The sequence below is a fragment of the Saimiri boliviensis genome, chromosome 8, assembly GCF_048565385.1.
Source record: "Saimiri boliviensis isolate mSaiBol1 chromosome 8, mSaiBol1.pri, whole genome shotgun sequence".
Classification (NCBI taxonomy): Eukaryota; Metazoa; Chordata; class Mammalia; order Primates; family Cebidae; genus Saimiri; species Saimiri boliviensis.
Genome location: NC_133456.1, coordinates 22,810,458 through 22,832,244, shown reverse-complemented (window position 1 = coordinate 22,832,244; position 21,787 = coordinate 22,810,458). Strand labels below are relative to the sequence as shown.

At 43.3% G+C, this 21,787-nt stretch overlaps 1 protein-coding gene across 1 annotated transcript in view; it reads right to left on the bottom strand.

Annotated features, from left to right (window-relative positions):
• The window catches only part of ISY1 (ISY1 splicing factor homolog), a 32,209-nt gene extending 19,695 nt beyond the window's left edge, over positions 1-12,514 (bottom strand). The window contains exons 1-5 of the mRNA XM_003926150.4: positions 12,307-12,514; positions 10,307-10,329; positions 9,704-9,755; positions 8,393-8,458; positions 8,172-8,214 (exon numbers count right to left, since the gene is read on the bottom strand). Coding sequence (XP_003926199.1) covers positions 8,172-8,214; positions 8,393-8,458; positions 9,704-9,755; positions 10,307-10,329; positions 12,307-12,309 — 187 coding nt within the window. The 5' untranslated portion in view covers positions 12,310-12,514. The remainder of the gene's footprint in view (positions 1-8,171; positions 8,215-8,392; positions 8,459-9,703; positions 9,756-10,306; positions 10,330-12,306) is intronic.
• Positions 12,515-21,787: the final 9,273 nt, after the last annotated feature.

The following is a 21,787-nucleotide window of genomic DNA, read 5'->3' as shown; positions in this document are numbered from 1 at the left end:
ACCCAAAAATGTCAAGTAAAAAGAATACATTGTAACTGGGTGCGGTAGCTCATGCCTGTAATCCCAGCATTTTGGGAGGCTGAGGAGGGCAGATCACTTGAGGTTAGGAGTTCAGGACCAGCCTTGGCTAACATGGAAAGACCCTGTCTCTACTAAAAATACAAAAATTAGCCAGGAGTGGTGGCGCACACTTGTAATTCCAGCCACTTGGGAAACTGAGGCAGAATCGCTTAAGCCCAGGAGACAGAGGTTGCAATGAGCCGAGACTGCACCACTGCACTCCAGCCTGGGCAACAGAGCCAGATTCTGTCTCAAAAAAAAAAAAAAAAAAAAAAGAAGAAGAAAAAGAAGAAAGAAAAAGACTTGCCACTACCACCATAGTGAGACTTTCCAGTGCTAAAGACACAGAGAACACAAGGCAGTCAACCCTCTGAGGGCCTCAACCAAAGCAAAGTGAGGGCTTCTGGAATCCTCTCCCAAAGCAAAGCCAAGGCATCTTGAAGAAAACAAGAATCACGTGTTTTATTATTTTCTATTGACTTGCCAAAAATCTACATATAAAAACATTACTTTTTGGTACACAATTATATGAGTTTTCACAAATGCATATAATCATGTAATCACCACAATTAAGACACAGATAGTTCCATCATCCCAAAGCATTTCCTTATGCTCAACTATAGTCACCCCCTCCCCCTACCCAACTCTTGGCCACCAGTAAACACACTATATTGTGTTCCTATAATTTTGCTTTTCCAGAACATCATATAAATGGGATCATAAAATGTGTAGCATTTTGAGTTTCGTTTCTTTCCCTCAGCACTAAGCTCAAAGCATGCTTTTGAGATTCCATATGTTTTAATTTTATTTATTTACATTATTATTATTATTTACAGAGGTGAGGCCTTACTATGTTGCCCAGGTTAGTATCCAACTCCTAGGCTCAAAGCGATCCTCCCACCTTGGTCTCCCAAAATGCTGGGGATTACAGGGATGAGCCAGTGCCCAGCCTATATGTTTGTTACTATTATTTTTTTATATAGACCTCAGTTTGTTTACCAATTCACCAAAAGGACCTTTGGGTTGCTTCCAGTTTTTAGCTACTATAAACATTATGTATGAGTTGTTGTGTAACAGAAAAGGATTACATTTCTCTTGGACAAATACCTAGGAATGGAAATGCTGGATCATAGGTTAAATGTATGTTTAACTTTACCAAACCCCATTCTAAAGTGGCTGCTCCATTTTCCCTTCTCACCAGCAGTGTATGAGAGTTCGTTACTTCACATATTTGCCAGCACTTGGCATTGTCACTATTTGTTTAAGTCATTCTAACAGGTGTGTAGTATCCCACTATTGTTTTAATCTGCATTTCCTTTATGACTATTATGTTAAACACATGAAAAGATGCTCATCTGCCTCTCCATATATATATATATATATATATATATATATATATAGAGAGAGAGAGAGAGAGAGAGAGAGAGAGAGAGAGAGAGAGACAGAGTCTTGCTCTGTTACCTAGGCTGAAGTACAGTGGCACAATCTCAGCTCACTGCAACCTCTGCCTCCCGAGTTCAAGCTATCCTCATGCTTCCGCCTCCCAAGCAGTTGGGATTACAGGCATGAGCCACCACACCCAGCTAATTTTTGTATTTTTAGTAGAGACAGGGTTTTACCATGTTGGCCAGGCTGGTCTCCAACTCCTGGAATGAAGTGATCCACGTGCCTTGACCTCCCAAAGTGCTGGGATTACAGGCGTGAGCCACCGCGCCCAGTCTACATATTTTCTTTGGTAAAGTATGTGTTCAAAATTTTGTCTGCTTCTTAAAACAAATACTTACTGATGAATTTTTAAGAGTTCTTTGTCTCTCTTCTCTACTGAATTGTTTTCGTACCGTTGTCAAAAGTAAACTGACCAGGCCAGGCACAGTGGCTCCTGCTTGTAATCTCAACATTTTGGGAGACACAGATGGGAAGATTGCTTGAGCCCAGCCTGGGCAACACAGCAAAAGCCCATCTTTACAAACAATTTTAAAATTAGCCACGCAGGGCCAGGCATGGTGGCTCACACCTGTTATCCCAGCATTTTGGGAGGCCAAGCGGGTGGATCACTTGAGGTCAGGAGTTGGAGACTAGCCTGACCAACATGGAGAATCCCTGTCTCTAGTAAAAATACAAAAAATTAGCCAAGTGTGGTGGCACATGCCTGTAATCCCAGTTACTCTGGAGGCTGAGGCAGGAGAATTGCTTGAAACCAGGCAGCAGGTTGTGGTGAGCCGAGATTGTGCCACTGCACTCAAACCTGGGCAATAAGAGTAAAACTCTGTCTCAAAAAAAAAAAAAAAAATTAGCCAGGCATGCCGGGCAGAGGGGCTCACACCTGTAATCCAAGCACTTTGGGAGGCTGAGGCAGGCAGATCACCAGGTCAGGAGCTGGAGACCAGCCTGACCAAAATGGTGAAACCCTGTCTCTACAAAAATACAAAAATTAGCTGGACATGGTGGCATGTGCCTGTAATCCTACCTATTCAGGAGGCTGAGGCAAACAACTGCTTGAACCTGGGAGGCGGAGGTGGCACTGAGCCGAGATCACGCTACAGCCTGAGCAACAGAGCAAGACTCTACCTCAAAAAAAAAAAAAAATTACCCAGGTATGGTGGGATGGTGTGGAGTCCCAGCTACATAAGAGACTGAGGCAAAAGGATCACTTGAGCCCAGGAGGTGGAGGCTGCAGTGAGCTATGACTGCACCACTGTACTCCACCCTGGGTGACAGAGCAAGGCTATGTCTCCAAAAAAAAAAAAAACGTCAACTGACTATTTATGTGTGGCTCTGTTCCTGGACTTCTAATTCTGTTTCCTTGGTCTATGTGCCTATCCTTTCACCAATACCACATTAACTGGAATCCTGAAGCTTTCCATTACATCTTGAAATCAGGTGATACGAATGCTCCAATTTTGTTCCTTTTCAAAATTGTTTTGGCTATTGTAGTTCCTTTGCCTTTCTTAAATTTTAGACACAGCATGTCAACAAAAACAAGAAATCTTGTTAGAAATCTGATTGTGATGTATTTGAAGAGAGAAAGAATTGATCTCTTTACTGTGTTAAGTCTTCCCATATAAGAGGACAGTATATCTCTCCATTCATTTGGGTCCTCTTTGGTTTCTTTCATCATTGCATCCTAGTTTTCAGCATACAGATCCTGACTGTATTTTGTTAGATCTATACCTAAGTATTTCTTGTGTTTCGGTGCTTTTGCAAATAGCACTTTTAAAAAAATGTTGTATTTCCAGTTGTTCAATGTTAGTATATAAAAATATAATTTTGAGGCTGAGTGTGGTGGCTCACACCTATAATCTCAGTACTTTTGGAGGCTGAAGCAGGCAGATCACTTGAGCCTAGGAGTTCAAGACCAGCCTGGCCAACATGATGAAACCCCATCTCTACTGAAAATACAAAAATTAGCCAGGTGTGGTGGTGGATGCCTGTAGTCCCAGCTACTCGGGAGGCTGAGGCAGGAGAATAGCTTCAACCTGGGAGGAGGCAGAGGTTCCAGTGAGCCAAGGTTGGGCCACTGCGCTCCAGCCTGGGCAACAGAGCAAGACTCTTGTCTCAAAAAAAAAAAAAAAAAAAAAATATATATATATATATATATATTCACATATATATAAAATTTTGTATATTGAACTTTTTTTCTGTGACTTTGATAAACTCACTTACCCATTTTAGAAGTCTTTCTGTAGGCTCCTTGTGATTTTCAACATACAAAATTATGTAGGATTTTCAGCCAGGCATGGTGGTTCACGCCTGTAATCCCAGTACTTTGGGAGGCAGAGGTGGGAGTAACACCTGAGGTGGGGAGTTCGAGACCAGCCTGGCCAACATGGCAAAACTCTATCTCTACTAGAAATACAAAAATTAGCCAGGTATGGCCGGGCGCGGTGGCTCAATCCTGTAATCCCAGCACTTTGGGAGGCCGAGGCGGGTGGATCACGAGGTCGAGAAATCGAGACCATCCTGGTCAACATGGTGAAACCCTGTCTCTACTAAAAATACAAAAAATTAGCTGGGCATGGTGGCGTGTGCCTGTAATCCCAGCTACTCAGGAGGCTGAGGCAGGAGAATTGCCTGAACCCAGGAGGCGGAGGTTGAGGTGAGCCGAGATCGCGCCATTGCACTCCAGCCTGGGTAACGAGCGAAACTCCGTCTCAAAAAAAAAAAAAAAAAAAATTAGCCAGGTATGCTAGCGCATGCCTGTGGTCCCAGCTACTGGGAAGGCTGAGGCAAGAGAATCACTAGAACCCAGGGGGTGGAGGATACAGTGACCCAAGGTCGTGCCACTGCACTCAAGCCTGGGTGACAGAGTGACACTCCATCTCAAAAAAAAAAAAAAAAAGAAAATTATGAGGGATTTTCTACATTATAATAAAGAAAGTTTTATTTGTTACTTTCTAATCTGTATGCCTTTTATTTCCTTACTTTACTGCACTGGCTAGGATTTCTAGCATCATGATGAATATGAGTGGTGAGAATTGGTGTCTTTGCCTTGTTCCAGATCTTAGGAGGAAAGCATTCAATCCTTCACCACTAAATAGTTTATTGGCTGTGGGTTTCTTGTTAGAAGTGCTTTATCAGGGCTGGGTATGGTGGCTCATGCCTGTAATCCCAGCACTGTGGGAGGCCACGGCAGGTGGATCATCTGAGGTTGGGAGCTTGAGACCAGTCTGACCAACATGGTGAAAACTGTCTCTACTGAAAATACAAAAATTAGCAAGTTGTGGTGGTTGGCACTTGTAATCCCAGCTACTCAGGAGGCTGAGGCAGGAAAATGGCTTGAATCAGGGAGGCAGAGGTTGCACTGAGTCAAGATCACGCCATTGCACTCCAGCATGGACAACAAGAGCAAAACTCCATCTCAATAAAAAAATAAAAAACAAAAAAAAGTGGCCGGGCGCAGTGGCTCACGCCTATAATCCCAGCGCTTTGGGAGGCCAAGGTGGGTGGATCACAAGGTCAAGAGATCGAGACATGGTGAAAACCCATCTCTATAAAAATAAATAAATAAATAAGAGTGCTTTATCAGGGTAAAAAGTTCCCTTTCATTCCGTTTGCTGAATTCTTTTTTTTTTTTTTTTTAAAGAGATGGGGTTTCACCATGTTGGTCGGGCTGGTCTCGAACTCCTGACGTCAGGTGATCTGCCCCACCTCAGCCAGCCCCACAAAGTGCTGGGATTACAGGTGTGAGCCACCAGGCCTGGCTTGCTGAAATGTTATCATGGGTAAGTATCAGATTTTGTCAAATGCTTTTTCTACATCTACTTAGATCATCATACAGTTTTTCTTCTTTAGAATGACATAATTAATTAACTTATATTTGAATGTTAATCAACTACGGTTTACAAATCCTACTTAGTTGTGATGTATTATCCTTTTTACATATTGCTAGGTTTGATTTGCTAATATTTTATTAAAGATTTCTGTCTATATTCATAGGAAATAATAGTCTGTAGCTATTTCTCATAATATCTTTTTCTGATTTTAGCATCAGGGTAATGCTGATACTAAAATTCATAAAATCAGTTAAAAAGTGTTCCCTCGCGCCGGGCGCAGTGGCTCAAGCCTGTAATCCCAGCACTTTGGGAGGCCGAGGCGGGTGGATCACGAGGTCGAGAGTTCGAGACCATCCTGGTCGACATGGTGAAACCCCGTCTCTACTAAAAATACAAAAAATCAGCTGGGCATGGTGGCGTGTGCCTGTAATCCCAGCTACTCAGGAGGCTGAGGCAGGAGAATTGCCTGAACCCAGGAGGCGGAGGTTGCGGTGAGCCGAGATCGCGCCATTGCACTCCAGCCTGGGTAACGAGAGCGAAACTCCGCCTCAAAAAAAAAAAAAAAAAAAAAGTGTTCCCTCTTCTTCCATTTTCTTGAGGAAACTAAGCAGAGTTGGTATTATTTCTTCCTTAAATATTTAGTAGAACTGATCAGTGAAGCCATCTGGGCCTGGAATTTTCTTTGTAGGAAGGTTTTTAGAAGTGAATTCAATTTCTTTCTTTTTTTTTTTTAAATTTGAGAGAGTCTCGCTCTGTCTCCCAGGCTGGAGTGCAGTGGCCCAATCTCAGCTCACTGCAACCTCTGTCTCCTGGGTTAAAGTGATTCTCTTGCCTCAGTCTCCCAAGTAGTTGGGATTACAGGTATGTGTCACTATATATGGCTAATTTCTGTATTTTTAGTAGAGAGGGGGTTTCACTGTGTTGGCCAGGCTGGTCTTGAACTCCTTACCTCAAGTGATCCACCCACCTCAGCCTCCCAAAGGGCTGGGATTACAGGTGTGAGCCATGGTGCTCAGCCTCAATTTCTTTAACAGAAACAGGACTACTCAGGTTTACCATTTCTTCTTGAACTTTGTCCCTAAACAGTAGAATTACTGACACTGTGGTTTATTCAGGATAATTATTTGTAGGATGCTTAGCACATCCCTGGTCTCTACCCACCATATGCCAGTAGCACCCCTCCAGTTGTGACAATCAAAAATTTCTTCAGACACTGCTAAATGTCATGAGGAGGGTGGCAGAGGGAAGGCCCCTGGTTAACCTGGTTAAGAACCACTTCTCAGCCAAGCACAGTGGTTCATACCTGTAATCCCAGCATTTTGGGAGGCTGAGGTGGGTGGATCATCTGAGATCAGGAGTTAAGACCAGCCTATCCAACATGGTAAAACCCCATCTCTAATAAAAAAATACAAAAGTGAGCCAGGCATGATGGAAGGTGCTTGTAATCCCAGCTAGTCTGGAGGCTGAGGCAGGAGAATTGCTTGAACCAGGGAGGCAGAGGTTGCAGTGAGCCAAAATCGTGCCACTGCACTCCAGCCTGGGTGACAGAGCAAGACTCTGTCTCAAAAAAAAAAAAACACCCATTTCTCTTAAGTGAGCTTCGGCTGGTGGTTTGTGTCTTGTAAGGAATTGACCTATTTCAACTAAGTTGCCAAATTTATGGGCATAAAATTGTCTGCAATATTTCCTTATCATCCTTTTAATGTCTGTAGAGTCTGCAGCAATATTCCCAATTTAGTTCCTAATATTCTTAATTTGTGTACAGTTTTTCTTGGTCAGTATCACTAGAAGTTTATGAATTTTCTTGATCTTTTCAAAGAACCAGCTATTGGTTTATTTTTTCTATTCACCTTGTTTTCAATGTTTTTGATTTCTTACTTTTACTATTTCCTTCCTTCTGCTTGCTCTGGGTTTAATTTGCTCTTCTTTTCTAATTTCACAGGGTGGAAGTTTGGATCAACAACTTGAAACTTTCTTAGTTTTCTATTATTTCAGTGCTGTATTTTTGTCTTTCTTTTTTTTTGGTGACAGAGTCTCGTTCTGTTGCCAGGCTGGAGTGCAGTAGTGTGATCTCGGCTCACTGCAACCTCTGCCTCCTGGGTTTAAGTGATTCTCGTGCCTCAGCCTCCCCATTAACTGGGATTACAGGCACAAGCCACCACATCCAGCTAATTTTTATATTTTTAATAGAGACAGGGTTTCACCATGTTGGCCAGGATGGACTCTATCTCTTGACCTCACAATCTACCTGCCTCTAGCACTGGCCTCCCAAAGTGCTAGAATTATAGGCATGAGCCACTGCACCCGGCCAGTGCTATACATTTTTATCTAAGCGCTATATCCCATAAATGTTTTCATTCCCTAAATTTTGACATTACATTTTCACTGTAATTAAATTCAAAATATCTTCTAACTTCCTTGTTGTTTCCTCTTAGACACATGAGTTATTTACAACTGTGTTGTTTAATTTCCAAATATTTAGGGATTTTTCAGATATGAATCTGTTATTACAATCAGAGAAAATACTTCGTATAATTTCAAATATTTTAAATTTGCCAACATTTGTTCTGCAGCCCAGAATATGTTTTATTTTGGTGAGTGTTCCATGTGCTCTTAAAAAAAACCCATGTATTCTTTTTTTAGGTAGAGTGCTGTGAGGTAGAGTAGTCTGTAACTTTCAACTAGATCAAACTGACTGATCATATTGATCAGCTCTTCTATGTCCTTACTGATTTACTGTCTACTTGTTCTATTGATTATTGTGAGAGGAGTGTTGAATTCCTCAAGTCTAATTGTGGATTTGAGAAACAATCACTTTAAAGGAACAAGTTTGCTTACCATTCTGAATCTGAGCCACCTTTTTAGAGATCTCTCCAATGATCTATTTTAAAAAAAGTAATACATTTTAATGATTTTTGAATATGTTAGAAAGCACAGAAAACTATAATTCAAAATTGGTATTTAAAAATACTTAAGACTTTTGGTATAACAGTCATCTAGATAATAAGAAGCAATGAGACTTGTTAGTTGTACTGAAATCAGATTTACGCAGAACATACCTGTCGTCTCCATTTCTCAGCTTTGGGCAGTTCAGTACATTCTGAGGCCAGAAAGGGTCTTCGTTCCTAAGGAGAAAAAAATAACACATTGCCATTAGACTACTCACAGTTTCATCCTAACATTCACAACTGATTCAGGCCTTAAGCCTAAATCATCTAATGGCCTAAATACAGTTGAAGTTTTCGTTCCAGATGATCCTCATCAAGCCTTAAACCTCATTCTACAATCTCTCCTTAAGAAAAACATTCATTGCATTGTATTTAGTACTGGAAACAACTTAATTGTCCTGCAATAGACAGCTAAACTAGGTTCTACCTATTTCATGGCATATTTATACTACCTTAAGAAACAATGTCTATCAGTGTTTAAAATAAACATACATAAATATGAGTGTATACATATATGTGTGTATATAAACGTTTTAAAAAACAAAAAAAAAATTCAAAGAATGGTATACATTATCTCTAATCTGGCTGTCTCTAAGAGATGAAATCATTTACTGGTTTCAGCTTACAGCTGTTCTCCACATCATACCCCACTCCCTATTATTCAGTATTAGAGCTGGAATAATAAAGGACCCAGTCATTGTAATACAGAAGAAACAGAAAAACAAGCAGCCAGATCCATCATCCTGCCTCAGCCATGGGGAGGTACTGGAATTCAAGTGTACAGACTCTCAAGAGTGTCAGCAAGTACAGACAAGAAATAGGAAAATTTGCTGTTTGAAGTCTGTCCAGCTGGAGTGCAGTGGCATCAACTCAGCTCACTGCATCCTCAGTCTCCAGGGCTCCAGTGATTCTTCTGCCTCAGCCTACTGTGTAGCTAGGATTACAGGTGCCCACCACCATGCCCAGCTAATTTTTGAATTTTTAGTAGAAACGGGGTTTCACCATATTGGCCAGGATGGTCTCAAACTCCTGACCTCAAGTGATCCACTCCCTTCAGCCTCCCAAATGTTGGGATTACAGGCGTGAGCCACTGCACTCAGCTTTTTTTTTTGGAGACAGGTTCTCACTCTGTCACCCAGGCTGGAGTACAGTGGCATACCTGCATTCAAGCAATCCTCCTGCCTCAGCCTCCCTAGTAGCTGGGACTACAGGCGGGTACTACCATGCCTGGCTAGGCTAATCTTTGTATTTTTTGTAAAGAAGGGATTTTGCCATGTTACCCAGACTGGTCTCAAACTCCTACACTCAAATGATCCACCCACCTCAGCCTCCCAAAGTACTGGGATTACAGGCATGAGTCACTGTACCCATTCTGCATTTATTTTTGATACTTTACAATTCATGAGGAAGATTTACACAAACCTTCACTTTTCCTTCTTCCAGCTGAGCCTGGCGAAATCTTGCTAAGGCCGTCCTACCAGGGATATAAGAGACTCCATTAGATCCTGCTTACACAGACTTCTCATTACCCATGTTCCTGGATGGGGTAGATCTGCTTATGACCATATTTAATGTCATTCATATATATAGCAATTAAGAAACCACAGTGTAGTTAGGGATTCCTAGGAGTAGGATTTATGATGCAATTTGTATTCCTGAACACCCAAGCATCTATTTTACTTACACTACACATAAGGACTGTGGCAAACTCTACTTATTAGACCACTATGATGAGCAATACATCCAGGTGTTAAAAGACTAACATGGTGTTCTCTAGCTGTCACTCTCACAATCCCTGCATCAACCAGAGGTGAACATATGTTCATCCTGTGTAAGTTCTGGAAACTGTGAGAAAACACAAAAGGAGAAAACAAATGAACAAATATGGGAATGCTATTTTTAGCATATGTAGAGAAAGAAACAGCTTCTCAAAAGGCTCAGATAACAAAAAGAGGAAATAGAAAGAGTTATATGGTGGTTATTTAGTTACAAAAAATGTACAGCTAAAAACAAGTTGATACTTACATGGCCTTTTCTGCATTTCGAGCCTGGAAGGAGAGAAAAGGGAAGAAAAATGCCCATGTTTAAAATATATCTTTTTCTTTCCATTTACTTTTTAGTGAAAAGTTTTACAAGGATATAGTCACAAGCAAATCACCTGAACTACTGTATGAACAACAATAAACAACAAAAATCAAAAGATGTCCCAATCCTGTGACCTGCTGCTCTTCCCTCTACTTAAATCTTTACTCCTCCACTGACCCTAACACCTTGTATCTGGCTAACTTCCATTATTCTTCCTTCAAATTTTACTTGTTTTAGGACCACCCAGAACATTATTCTGTGACCCCTCCTTCCCAGTTAGGCTGGCGTCCTCTATCAGGGATTATACTTACTGTGGTACTTAACACTGAGCATCGCAATTTTCTGTTCCCTGCCAGTGGTATTTGGGGAAAATAAGTCTGAAGACTGCCTTTTGTAAAATGAGTTTTATGTAAGTGCTGTCACACTAAATGTTAACTCAATTATCCCTGAAACACAGTGTCTGGCAGAGAATGAGTTTTTGGGTTGCAGTTTAGGTAGAAAGAGTCCTGGCTAAGTCAGGGACTTACATTCCCAGGTTCTTCCACTTACCATCTCTGAGAAGTAGTCTCTCTATACCTCAGTTTCCCCATCTTTACAACAGAGATCACACCTCATCTCAGAGGTGTCAGGATATCTTCATAAGATACATACACCTGGCATGCAGTTTATAAACACTCAGCAAAAGTGAGTTCAATTTAAATCTCCTTTGAGGACCGGGCGCGGTGGCTCAAGCCTGTAATCCCAGCACTTTGGGAGGCTGAGGCGGGTGGATCACGAGGTCGAGAGATCGAGACCATCCTGGTCAACATGGTGAAACCCCGTCTCTACTAAAAATACAAAAAAATTAGCTGGGCATGGTGGCACGTGCCTGTAATCCCAGCTACTCAGGAGGCTGAGGAAGGAGAATTGCCTAAACCCAGGAGGCGGAGGTTGCGGTGAGCCGAGATCACGCCATTGCACTCCAGCCTGGGTAACAAGAGCGAAACTCCGTCTCAAAAAAATAAATAAATAAATAAAAAATAAATAAATCTCCTTTGAGACTCTCCCCTTGAACTGACACATGAACAAACTTGGCAAATGCTTGGCAGATAGGCAGACACGGCAGTAATTTGGGACATATCCTCTCACAAAAAGGGCTACTTCTACTTCACTGGATTCTCTTTTGGGAGGGTGTCCTCATCAATCTACAACGGCTTCCAATATATCTCCTGTAACCTAACCTTGACGTCCCGTGTTTCTTATAGGGGCTTCACTTAAGGAAAATAATACAGTAGCCAATATTACAGTAACCAATCATCATATCTGTACCGGCACTGGGTGTATTCTCACATTTACACGTCGTAAATGCTTCTTGAAGAAATGAAGAAACCAACAAATGACGCCAGACCACAGAGATCACACCCTCATAGAACATTTCCTATCTATGCCATTCATTTATTCAATAGTTACTGAACATCTACAACGACTCTGTGTTAGACATTAAGGAAGCAATAATGAAAAGACCCTACCCTCGAGATGTTTGTATATTATGGAGCGACTGAGAATGGACATAAATGAAATAATCCCAGAAACATACGGTCACAACTGCTCTTAATCTTCTCTGTGGTATTTAGGACAAACAGCCGACCACACACTATATGCACCGTAACTCGGAGCGGGCCCTAGAGCCTCTCTGTGTCTCAATTCCCCTCTCGATAACGTAAAGAGCTTCATCGGGATTAAGACACTGTCCAGGTCGGTAACGCAGCTCCCGGAGTTCCAGTTTTCCAATTTCTGACAGCTAAGAGAGGCAGGAAGAGAATCCCCTCGTCACACCAAGTAACCTGAAGCCCTCCGCATTGCAAGCCTGAGCCCCTAGACCATGAGCGACCCAGGCGGCTGGATGCCCCCATGGCCTGCCTATCTATCCACTCGCTCCCTCACTCGCCCACCCCACTCACCATGTTGTCGCTAAGAGCGCCGTCCTGGAGCCCCGCGACCCGTGTCCAAGAAACTCCACAGGCGCAGACGAAGCCTACGCTCAGAGGAACTGAAGATTCTAACTGCCCACAGAGACTGATGTTTCGTCGGAAACGTAAAAGAAAGGGACCGGAAGTGAAAGGGAGATCCGGCTAAAGGTTGGGAGAGACATTGGCAGCGCACTCTGACAGGCAGTGTTCCGGTAGCGCCAGCACGCGGCACCATCACACGCGTACGTGAGTGGGCGGGGCAAAGTTGCGCTTGCGCATTGGGACTATTTTCGGACGGCGGGCGGCGGGTGGCGGGTCTTGCTCTTGAAACGATCGGTATAAAGTGTTTTGCGTTCACTATCAGCACTGCGGGGGCAGGTAGCGCTGGGCCTGATTGTGTGGAAGGCTGAGTTATTGCCGCTGCTCTAATTCCGCTGGCTTCCTTCTTGGTTCTTCTGTGAGAGCAAATAATCTCTTTTGGAAATTACTCAAACCTCATCGCTGATTGCAACTGGGGACCTACGGCCCCAACAGCTCCGGTAGTGGGCGCTGGAGTGTGCGTCTTGCAGGAGTTAAAGCTGGCTGGGCTTCGTAAACTCCTTCACGTTTCCCTGTTACTTCTTAGGGCCTTGTCTACTTTTTCTCAGCTAGTCTGCTGTAATCGCGGGGCCTTTCAGAGCTAGACAGTGCTTGAGGTCATCCCCTTTTGAAATAAAAATTTAAGTTTCAGGCAAAAAGTGCCACTTAACGGAGGAGGGTGGTTAAGAAGTGTGGTCACTGTGTCCTGGGCACATTGCTGGGACCCGAAGATCCTTAGACAAGGACCAGGAAGACATGAGAGGTCCCTGGTAGGAAAGGTTCTGATGGTTACTCCCGCATGGTGTCAGCAATGAGAGCTGTGGTGTGGAATTCAGTTGAGGACCCGCAGAAAATTCAGTTACAGCCGCTTTCCCCTTTTAAACATGGTGCCTCAGCTGCAGGTACTCCCTCCACCACGGGAACTAACTAGTGATGGGCACCCTAGCAGCAGCCAGAAGGCATAAGCCAGAGAGAGAAGCAGCTGACATGTAGTTCAGGGTCAGAAAGAACAGAAAAAGTCTTAACAATAGTCGCCAGAATCTCATGTCTGAAATGTGACAAGTTTTAAGTGGGCATATGACCACCCCACTGCAGACCCCATCTTCCCACCTGTCTGGTTTATGATTTATAAATAATGGCTAATGAGAATCGAGTCAAAGAGCTGTGTGTCACTTAGACGAAGTCATGACAAAAATATACATTCCCTTGCCCTTTCCCTTCTCTACTGACTGAGAGGTGTCTATGGACTAGCCAACCTGAGTTCAGAAATGAAAGTATTGTGAAGATGCCAGAGTCCCCCCTCCCAGCTCTGGAACACTGAGCTCTGTAAAAAGAGAAAAATATAAACATGTCTTGTTAAGGCCTCTGCATTTGGGGGGTCTTTTGTTCAAGCAGCTTAACTTTTTTTTTTTTTTTTTTTTTTTTTTAGACGGAGTCCCACTTTGTTGCCCAGGCTAAAGTGCAGTGGAGTGATCCAGCTCACAACAGCCTCAACTTCCCGGGTTCAAGTGATTCTCCTGCCTCAGCCTCCCTAGTAGCTGGGACTACAGGCACGTGCCACCATGCCCAGCTAATTTTTGTATTTTTAGTAGAGATGGGTTTTCACTATGTTGGTCAGGCTGGTCTTGAACTCCTGACCTCGTGATCCGCCGGCCTCAGCCTCCCAAAGTGCTGAGATTACAGGTGTGAGTCACTGTGCCTGGCCTCAAGCAGCTTAACTTTTACCTTAAATATCTGATCTCAAACAAGCAGTGTCATTCCTCACTCAAATGAGGCCTTCTCAACATGTCCATACAACCTTTAACCATTAAATCTCCGACTCTAGGATGCAGAGATCACATACTAATGGGATTCAAGAGGTGTTACCTATGTTGTCCTAGCATCTGCTCCCCCTACCCACTATCTCAGTTCCATTTGGGGAGCCCTCTGGTTGTAGGGAAGGGAACTGCATCCCCAGCTTTAAGTGTGGATCAAGCACTAGATTAAGCAAATCCATCCATTCCATCTCCCTAGGCATGGTGACTGGTGGGTTTAAGACCCAAGCTGACCTAGTCAGAATGAGTCTTGACATCTGCTTGCAATGCTGGAGAAAATACATCTTGCAGGATGTCAGACAAAAAGTAATACCAGCTGTCAGCCACTTCAGAGCTCAGAAGACAAGATTTAGTGTTTGGTGACATCATTGGGTAGATGAGAATAAGGCCTTGCCTCCAGCCCACTATTAAATCTTCAGTTACATGAAGATTTATGTAAAATTCTTTAGGGCTGCAAACAGTAAAAGTAAGACCTATCTTGCCAGTCTGCTAAATGGCCTTCCTTTCTCTGCTCACACTGATTTCGGCCTTTGTTCATGCTGCTCCTTTTGCCTGCAGTACCCCTTCCTTTATGCCCTTGACACTTGACTAATCTTGACTGGTTGATGCCTACTTCCCATTTTAGACAGTTTAGACATCCAGGATTCATAACCTGGTTTCACGACTTATTAGCTCTGTGGCCTTAGATTACTTACTCAACCAGTGTAATTTTTCTTCTGCCTTGAAACTGGCGTGACAGTGCTTACCTTTCTGTTCTTATTTATCCTCTTGTATGATAAGTAGACAGAACTGTTGTTTTAAAGGAGACACTGCTCAGATCTATGTAAAGTTCACAATAATTAGTTCAAGAACAGCCGGGCGTAGTGGCTCATGCCTATAATCCCACCACTTTGGGAGGCCAAGGCGGGCAGATCACTTGAGCTCAGGAGTTTGAAATGAGACAAGCCTGGGCAACATGGTAAAACTCCATCTCTACCAGAAAAAATATTAGTTGGGCATGGTGGCACACACCTGTGGTCCCAGCTAATCAGGAGGCTTAGGTGGGAGGATCAACTGAGTCCAGAAGGTCAAGCCTGCAGTGAGCCATGATCACCCCACTGCCACTGTACTCCAGAGACTAGGTGACAAAGTGAGATCCCGTCAAAAAAAAAAAAAAAAAAAAAGACAAAACAAAACTGCAGATCTATTAATGAGGCCCTACCAATCATCTATGTATAGTCAGCTGAGCCAGGCTCAGGTCCTTGCAGGACTTTGGAAAAACTGTTAGCCTTTAAATCACCAAACTTCAGATTTACAGGCCTTTCTCTACTTGAATCCTATCTTGTATTTTTACTTTTTACCTCCAACTCCACCCCTGGCACAGGTCTGGCATATAAGATTTGATGGCTGCCAGACGAGGTGGCTCACACCTATCCCAGCACTTTGGGAGGCCGAGGCGGGTGAATCACGAGGTCAAGAAATCGAGACCATCCTGGTCAACATGGTGAAACCCCGTCTCTACTAAAAATACAAAAATTAGCTGGGCATGGTGGCACGCGCCTGTAGTCCCAGCTACTCAGGAGACTGAGGTTGCAGTGAGCAGACATCATGCCATTGCACTCCAGCCTGAGTAACAAGAGCGAAACTCCATCTCAAAAAAAAAAAAAAAAAAAAAAAGACTTGATGATTTGATGGCTGAAACAGTAAAGCAGCAGAAACAATGGCAATGCTTGGACTTTTTTCTGTGCTAATAGTCCCAATTTATATTGTTTCCCAGTCACCCTGTAAGTATGAGCAACATTTTTTTTTTTTTTGAGACGGAGTTTTGCTCGTTACCCACGCTGGAGTGCAATGGCGCGATCTCAGCTCACTGCAACCTCCGCCTCCTGGGTTGAAGCAATTCCCCTGCCTCAGCCTCCTGAGTAGCTGGGATTACAGGTGTGCGCCACCATGCCCAGCTAATTTTTGTATTTTTAGTAGAGACAGGGTTTCACCTTGCTGACCAGGATGATCTCGATCTCTTGACCTCGTGATCCACCTGCCTTGGCCTTCCAAAGTGCTGGGATTACAGGCGTGAGCCACCGTGTCCAGCCGAGCCACATTTTTGTAGTATAAGGACTCTACTCATTATCAAAATATGTTTCTATGTATTTTTATTTATCTATAGTTGTCCCTCAATATCTCCAGGGAACTGGTTCCAGGATTCCACATACATGCACACCAAAATCTGCAGATGCTAAAATCCCTTATGTAAAATGGCATGCTATTTGCATATAACCTATGCATATCCTCCCATATACTTAGGTACTTGAGGTCAGTAGTTCAAGACCAGCTTGGGCAACATGGTGAAACCTCGTCTCTACTAAAAATGCAAAAATAAGCTGGACACAGCGGTGCATGCCTATAATCCCAGCTACTTGGGAGGCTGAGGCGGGAGAATCGCTTGAACCCAGGAGGTGGAGATGACAGTGAGCTGAGATTGTGCCATTGCACTCCAGCCTGGGCGACAGAGCGAAACTCTGTCTCAAAAAAAAAAAAAAAAAAAAATTCCTGCTGGTGAGGGCTCAGAAGGAAGTAAGGAGCATGCTACTGGAAACACAGGAAAGGGGGTCCTCAATTGGAGAAACTTAGCTGAATTGTATCTACAGTTATGAGGAAAGCAGAACTTGTAAACAATGAACTTGGATATTTAACTGAGGAAGTTTTCTGGTTTCTTCCTGCTGCTTATGGTAAAATGCAAAAGAAAAGAGAGAAATTGAGGGAAGAACTACTAAGCTAAAAGGAACTAGTAATTAATTTGGGAAATTCTCAGCCTTCCATATAGCAAAAGATGCTAAAATTAGGTGATTCACTGTGAAGGAATGTGTGCTCTGGATAAAAAGCCAAGGGTGCAGTTGTACAGCCTTTTTCTAGTGCCTCAGAAGAATCAAAAGATCAGAATATTCATTCATACTGAGGGCTCTTTGAAGAGACTAGGCAAATGGCACAACCATCTCAGCAGAAACCAGAAATAGAGATGAGCTTATCCCATCTGTTAGTGGAGGAGCCTCCTGTTTGTCTAATGGAATGAATTCCCATGACAAAGGAGACTCACAAGGTTCTTGAGAATTTTATACCAGCAGAAACACTGCCGGCTTGGACTGTAAGAAAAAGGACAAAACCTAAGAAAAGCCTTGAGCCTGAGGATATCCTCAGGTGAAGGTGATGAGATGTAGATGAGATTTTACACCACGACCCCCACCCCAATAAAGATTTTACAGAAGTATCAATGGGCTGATACTTTGGGTAATTTGGAATAGAATAAATGCATTTTATATAATCAATGGATGTGAATCTTTGGGGGCCAGAAGCCAGAATAGTATAGTACCCTCCCAAAGATTTATATTTTCTAATCCCCCAAACCTGTGTACATGGCAAAAGGACCTTATAGATGTGACTAAATTATAACATCAATAGTAAACTAACACAGTTGTTGATTCCTTGAGGCAAGATGAAAAAATCCAAATGGATCCTGGAGCATTCTGTTCTTCGCAGAAACAAGGATGTGACAATTTGAGCATAAAATAATTTGTAAATGACCATGAGTTCATAACTTTGCTAAATTAACAACTATATGGGCTGGGCCCAGTGGCTAATGCATATAATTCCAGAACTTTGGGAGGCCGAGACAGGTGGATCACCTGTGGCCAGGAGTTCGAGACCAGCCTGGCCAACATGGTAAATCCCCATCTCCATTAAAAGTACAAAAATTAGCCAGGCATGGTGGCAGGCCCCTGTAATCCCAGCTACTTGAGAGGCTGAGGTAGGAGAATCACTTGAACCTGGGAGGTGGAGGTTGCACAGTGAGCCGAGAATGTGCCATTGCACTCCAGCCTGGGTGACAAGAGCAAGACTCCGTCTAAAAAAAAAAAAAAAAAAAAAACCAGACCTGAACACCACCTATGGCCTAATGTTAAAAAATAATATTCTAATAGCCTGTTAGCTATAGTCAGATACCACTAATTAAATCAAGGTCTAACATTGGAGCCAATGAGTCATAATGATACATGTTGGGCAGAGACCAGAGATTTTATGAACACTTTTTTTCTGGGAAAAAGGGCTTTAAAATGTGTTTGAAAGAGATCAAGACATCCATCATGTACTAATGTACTAAGGTATACTGTTATGAAAAGGGGCTTCAGCCCCACTTGTAGCAGCTCAAGTTTCAAATACCTCTGGGCAACAAACTTCTGTGTCCCAAACTAGGGTCCTAGCAGCCAAACAACCAGAAACTACCACGCTGATTATCTGAGATAGCATTCTACCCAGCACTTTGGGAGGCCCAGGCAGGACTGCTTGAGCTCAGGAGTTTGAGACCAGCCTGGGCAACAGAGCAAAATTCTGCCTTGAAATATATATAAAAAATAGGCCAGGCATGATGGCTCATGCCTGTAATCCCAGCACTTTGGGAGGCTGAGGCAGCCAAATCACTTGAGGGTACGAGTTCGAAACCAGACCAACATGGTGAACCCCATCTCTACTAAAAACACAAAAACGGCCGAGTGCAGTGGCTCATGTCTGTAATCCTAGCACTTTGGGAGGCCGAAGCAGGTGGCTCACCCAAGGTCAGGAGTTCAAGATCAATCTGGACAATATGGTGAAACTCTGCCTCCACTAAAAATATAAAAATTATCTAGGCGTGGTGGCACACACCTGCAATCCCAGCTACTTGGGAGGCTGAGGTGGGAGAATTGCTTGAACCCAGGAGGTGGAGGCTGCAGTGAGCTGAAATAGCACCACTGCACTCCAGCCTGGGTAACAGAGTGAGATTCCATCCCCTCCCTGCCTCCCCCCCCGCCCCCGCCAAAAAAAAATTAGCCAGGCTTGGTGGCGGGTGCCTGTAATCCCAGCTACTGGGGAGGCTGAGACTGGAGAATTGCTTGAATACAGGAGGGAGAGGTTGCAGTGAGCCAAGATCGTGCCACTCCATTCCAGCCTGGGCAACACAGCAAGACTCTGTCTCAAAAAATAAAAAGAAAGAAAAATATATATAAAATAAAGCATTTTCTCTTCAGCCTAATAAGTATTGACACTAAAATATGAAAATGTAATCTAAAATGGAAATCCTTAGGAAGATGTATGATTGAAATTCCACAAAGGTACAAAGAAAAACTTGGTGCAGTGGCTCACACCTGTAATCCCAGCACTTTGGGAGGCTGAAGCGGGTGGATCACCTGAAGGCAGGAGTTCAAGACCAGCCTGACCAACATGGTGAAACCCTGTCTCTTAAAAAAAAAAGTTAAAAAAAAAAAAAGAAAAAAAGAAAAACTTTACTTATAGGATGCATAACCTCTATATTTGCAGGATGTTTCTATTTCAAACTTTCAAAGCCAAATTAAATTCCTAGTCACTTTAAATTGTAAATAAATTTAGAATCAAGATGCCCCTCAAAAAAAAAACTTGTTGTTGTTGTTGTTGTTGTTGTTGTTTTGAGATGGAGTCTCACTCTGTTGCCCAGGAAGGAGTGCAGTGGCACAAACTCTGCTCACTGGAACCTCTACCTCCCAGGTTCAAGCGATTCTCCTGCCTCAGCCTCCCAAGTAGCTGGGACTACACCACCATGTTGGGCTCATTTTATATTTTTCGTAGAAATGGGATTTCACCATGTTGGCCAGGCTGGTCTGGAAATCCTAACCTCAAGTGATATAACTGCCTGGGCCTCCCAAAGTGCTGGGATTACAGGTGTGAGCCACTGTGACTGGCCATCCCTCAAAATTTTAAATGCTCACTCACAAAACTGATTTTCAAACTATTGCTCAGGTTTTTAAAAGTATGCACTAGGCCGGATGTGGTGGCTCACGCCTGTAGCACCAACACTTTGGGAGGCAGAGGTGGGTGGATTGCTTGCAGCCAGGATTCGAGACCAGCCTGGCTAACATGGTGGTACCCCATCTCTACTAAAAATACAAATTAGCTGGGCATGGTGGCACATGCCTGTAATCGCAGCTACTGGGGAGGCTGAGGCAGGAGAATCGCTTGAACCTGGGAGGCAGAGCTTGCAATGAGCTCAGATCAGGCCACTGCACTCCAGCCTGGGCGACAGAGTGAGACCTTGTCTCAAAAATAAAAATTATGCACTTAACAAAGTTTAAAGTAATAGACTGCTCCTTTCATCCACCAAAGCCCTGGGGGCATTAAAGAGTCTACCCAGTTAAAGGGAGCCTCCTATAGGGGTATAGGTGTAGCCTCTTCCCCAGTTCCCAACACCACCCCTCTATTTCCTAGCTGACCAGCTTCACTCATGTATAACACCATCAGCTTGCTCCCCAAGGCCCTTGAGTTAGTGGCCACGTTTAAACATGTCCCTGAATTAAACCAGGCCTATTCTTTCACTTTGGGAAAGTGAAAGAGTACTAAGCCAGTTTTTAGAAATTACACACATATTTGCCAAATATGCTGAGGTACTCCTCTCATGTGACATGAGAAAAAATTGCAAGAACCTGGTGGCACTATAGGAAGAGTTTCAATAAAAATAGTAGAAAAAGTAAAAGTAGAACCACCATATGACCCAGCAATCCCACTACTGGGTACAGTCACAAAAAGGAAATCAATGTAAAAAAGTTATCTGCAGTCCCATGTTTACTGTAGCACTGTTAACAACAGCCGACATACACAACCAACCTAAGTGCCCATCAGTAGATGAACGGCTAAAGAAAATTATATACATACACAATGGAGTATTATTCAGCCATAAAAAAACAATGAAAACCGGCCGGGCGCGGTGGCTCAAGCCTGTAATCCCAGCACTTTGGGAGGCCGAGGCGGGTGGATCACAAGGTCAGGAGATCGAGACCATCTTGGTCAACATGGTGAAACCCCGTCTCTACTAAAAATACAAAAAAATTAGCTGGGCATGGTGGTGCGTGCCTGTAATCCCAGCTACTCAGGAGGCTGAGGCAGGAGAATTGCCTGAACCCAGGAGGCGGAGGTTGCGGTGAGCCGAGATCGCGCCATTGCACTCCAGCCTGGGTAACAAGAGCGAAACTCCGTCTCAAAAAAAAAAAAAAAAAAAAAAAAAAAAAAAACAATGAAAACCTATTGTGTAGCAACATGGATGGAACCAGGGACCACTATGTGAAATGAGCCAAGCAGAGAAAGACAAATATCACAAGTCCTCACTCATGTGGGAATTAAAAAGGGGATCTCATAAAGAGTAGACTGATGATTATGAGAGGCTGGGAAAGGTAGGAGATGGGGATGAAGAGAAACTGATAAATGTGCACAAATGTAGTTTGACAGAATAAAACCTAGTGTTAGATGAGTAGTGACTTTAGTTTACAATTATCTACCATACATTTCAAAATAGCTAAAGGAGAAAAAAATTTTTTTCTTGAGATGGAGTCTCACTCTGTCATCCAGGTTGGAGTTAATGGCACAATCACTGCAACTGCTGCCTCCTAGGTTCAGGCAATGCTCCTGCCTCAGCCTCCCGAGTAGCTGGGACTACAGGTGTGCACCACCACACCTGGCTAATTTTTGTATTTTAGTAGAGATAGGGTTTCAACATGTTGGCCAGGCTGGTCTCAAACTCCTGACCTCAGGTGACTCACCTCAGCCTCACA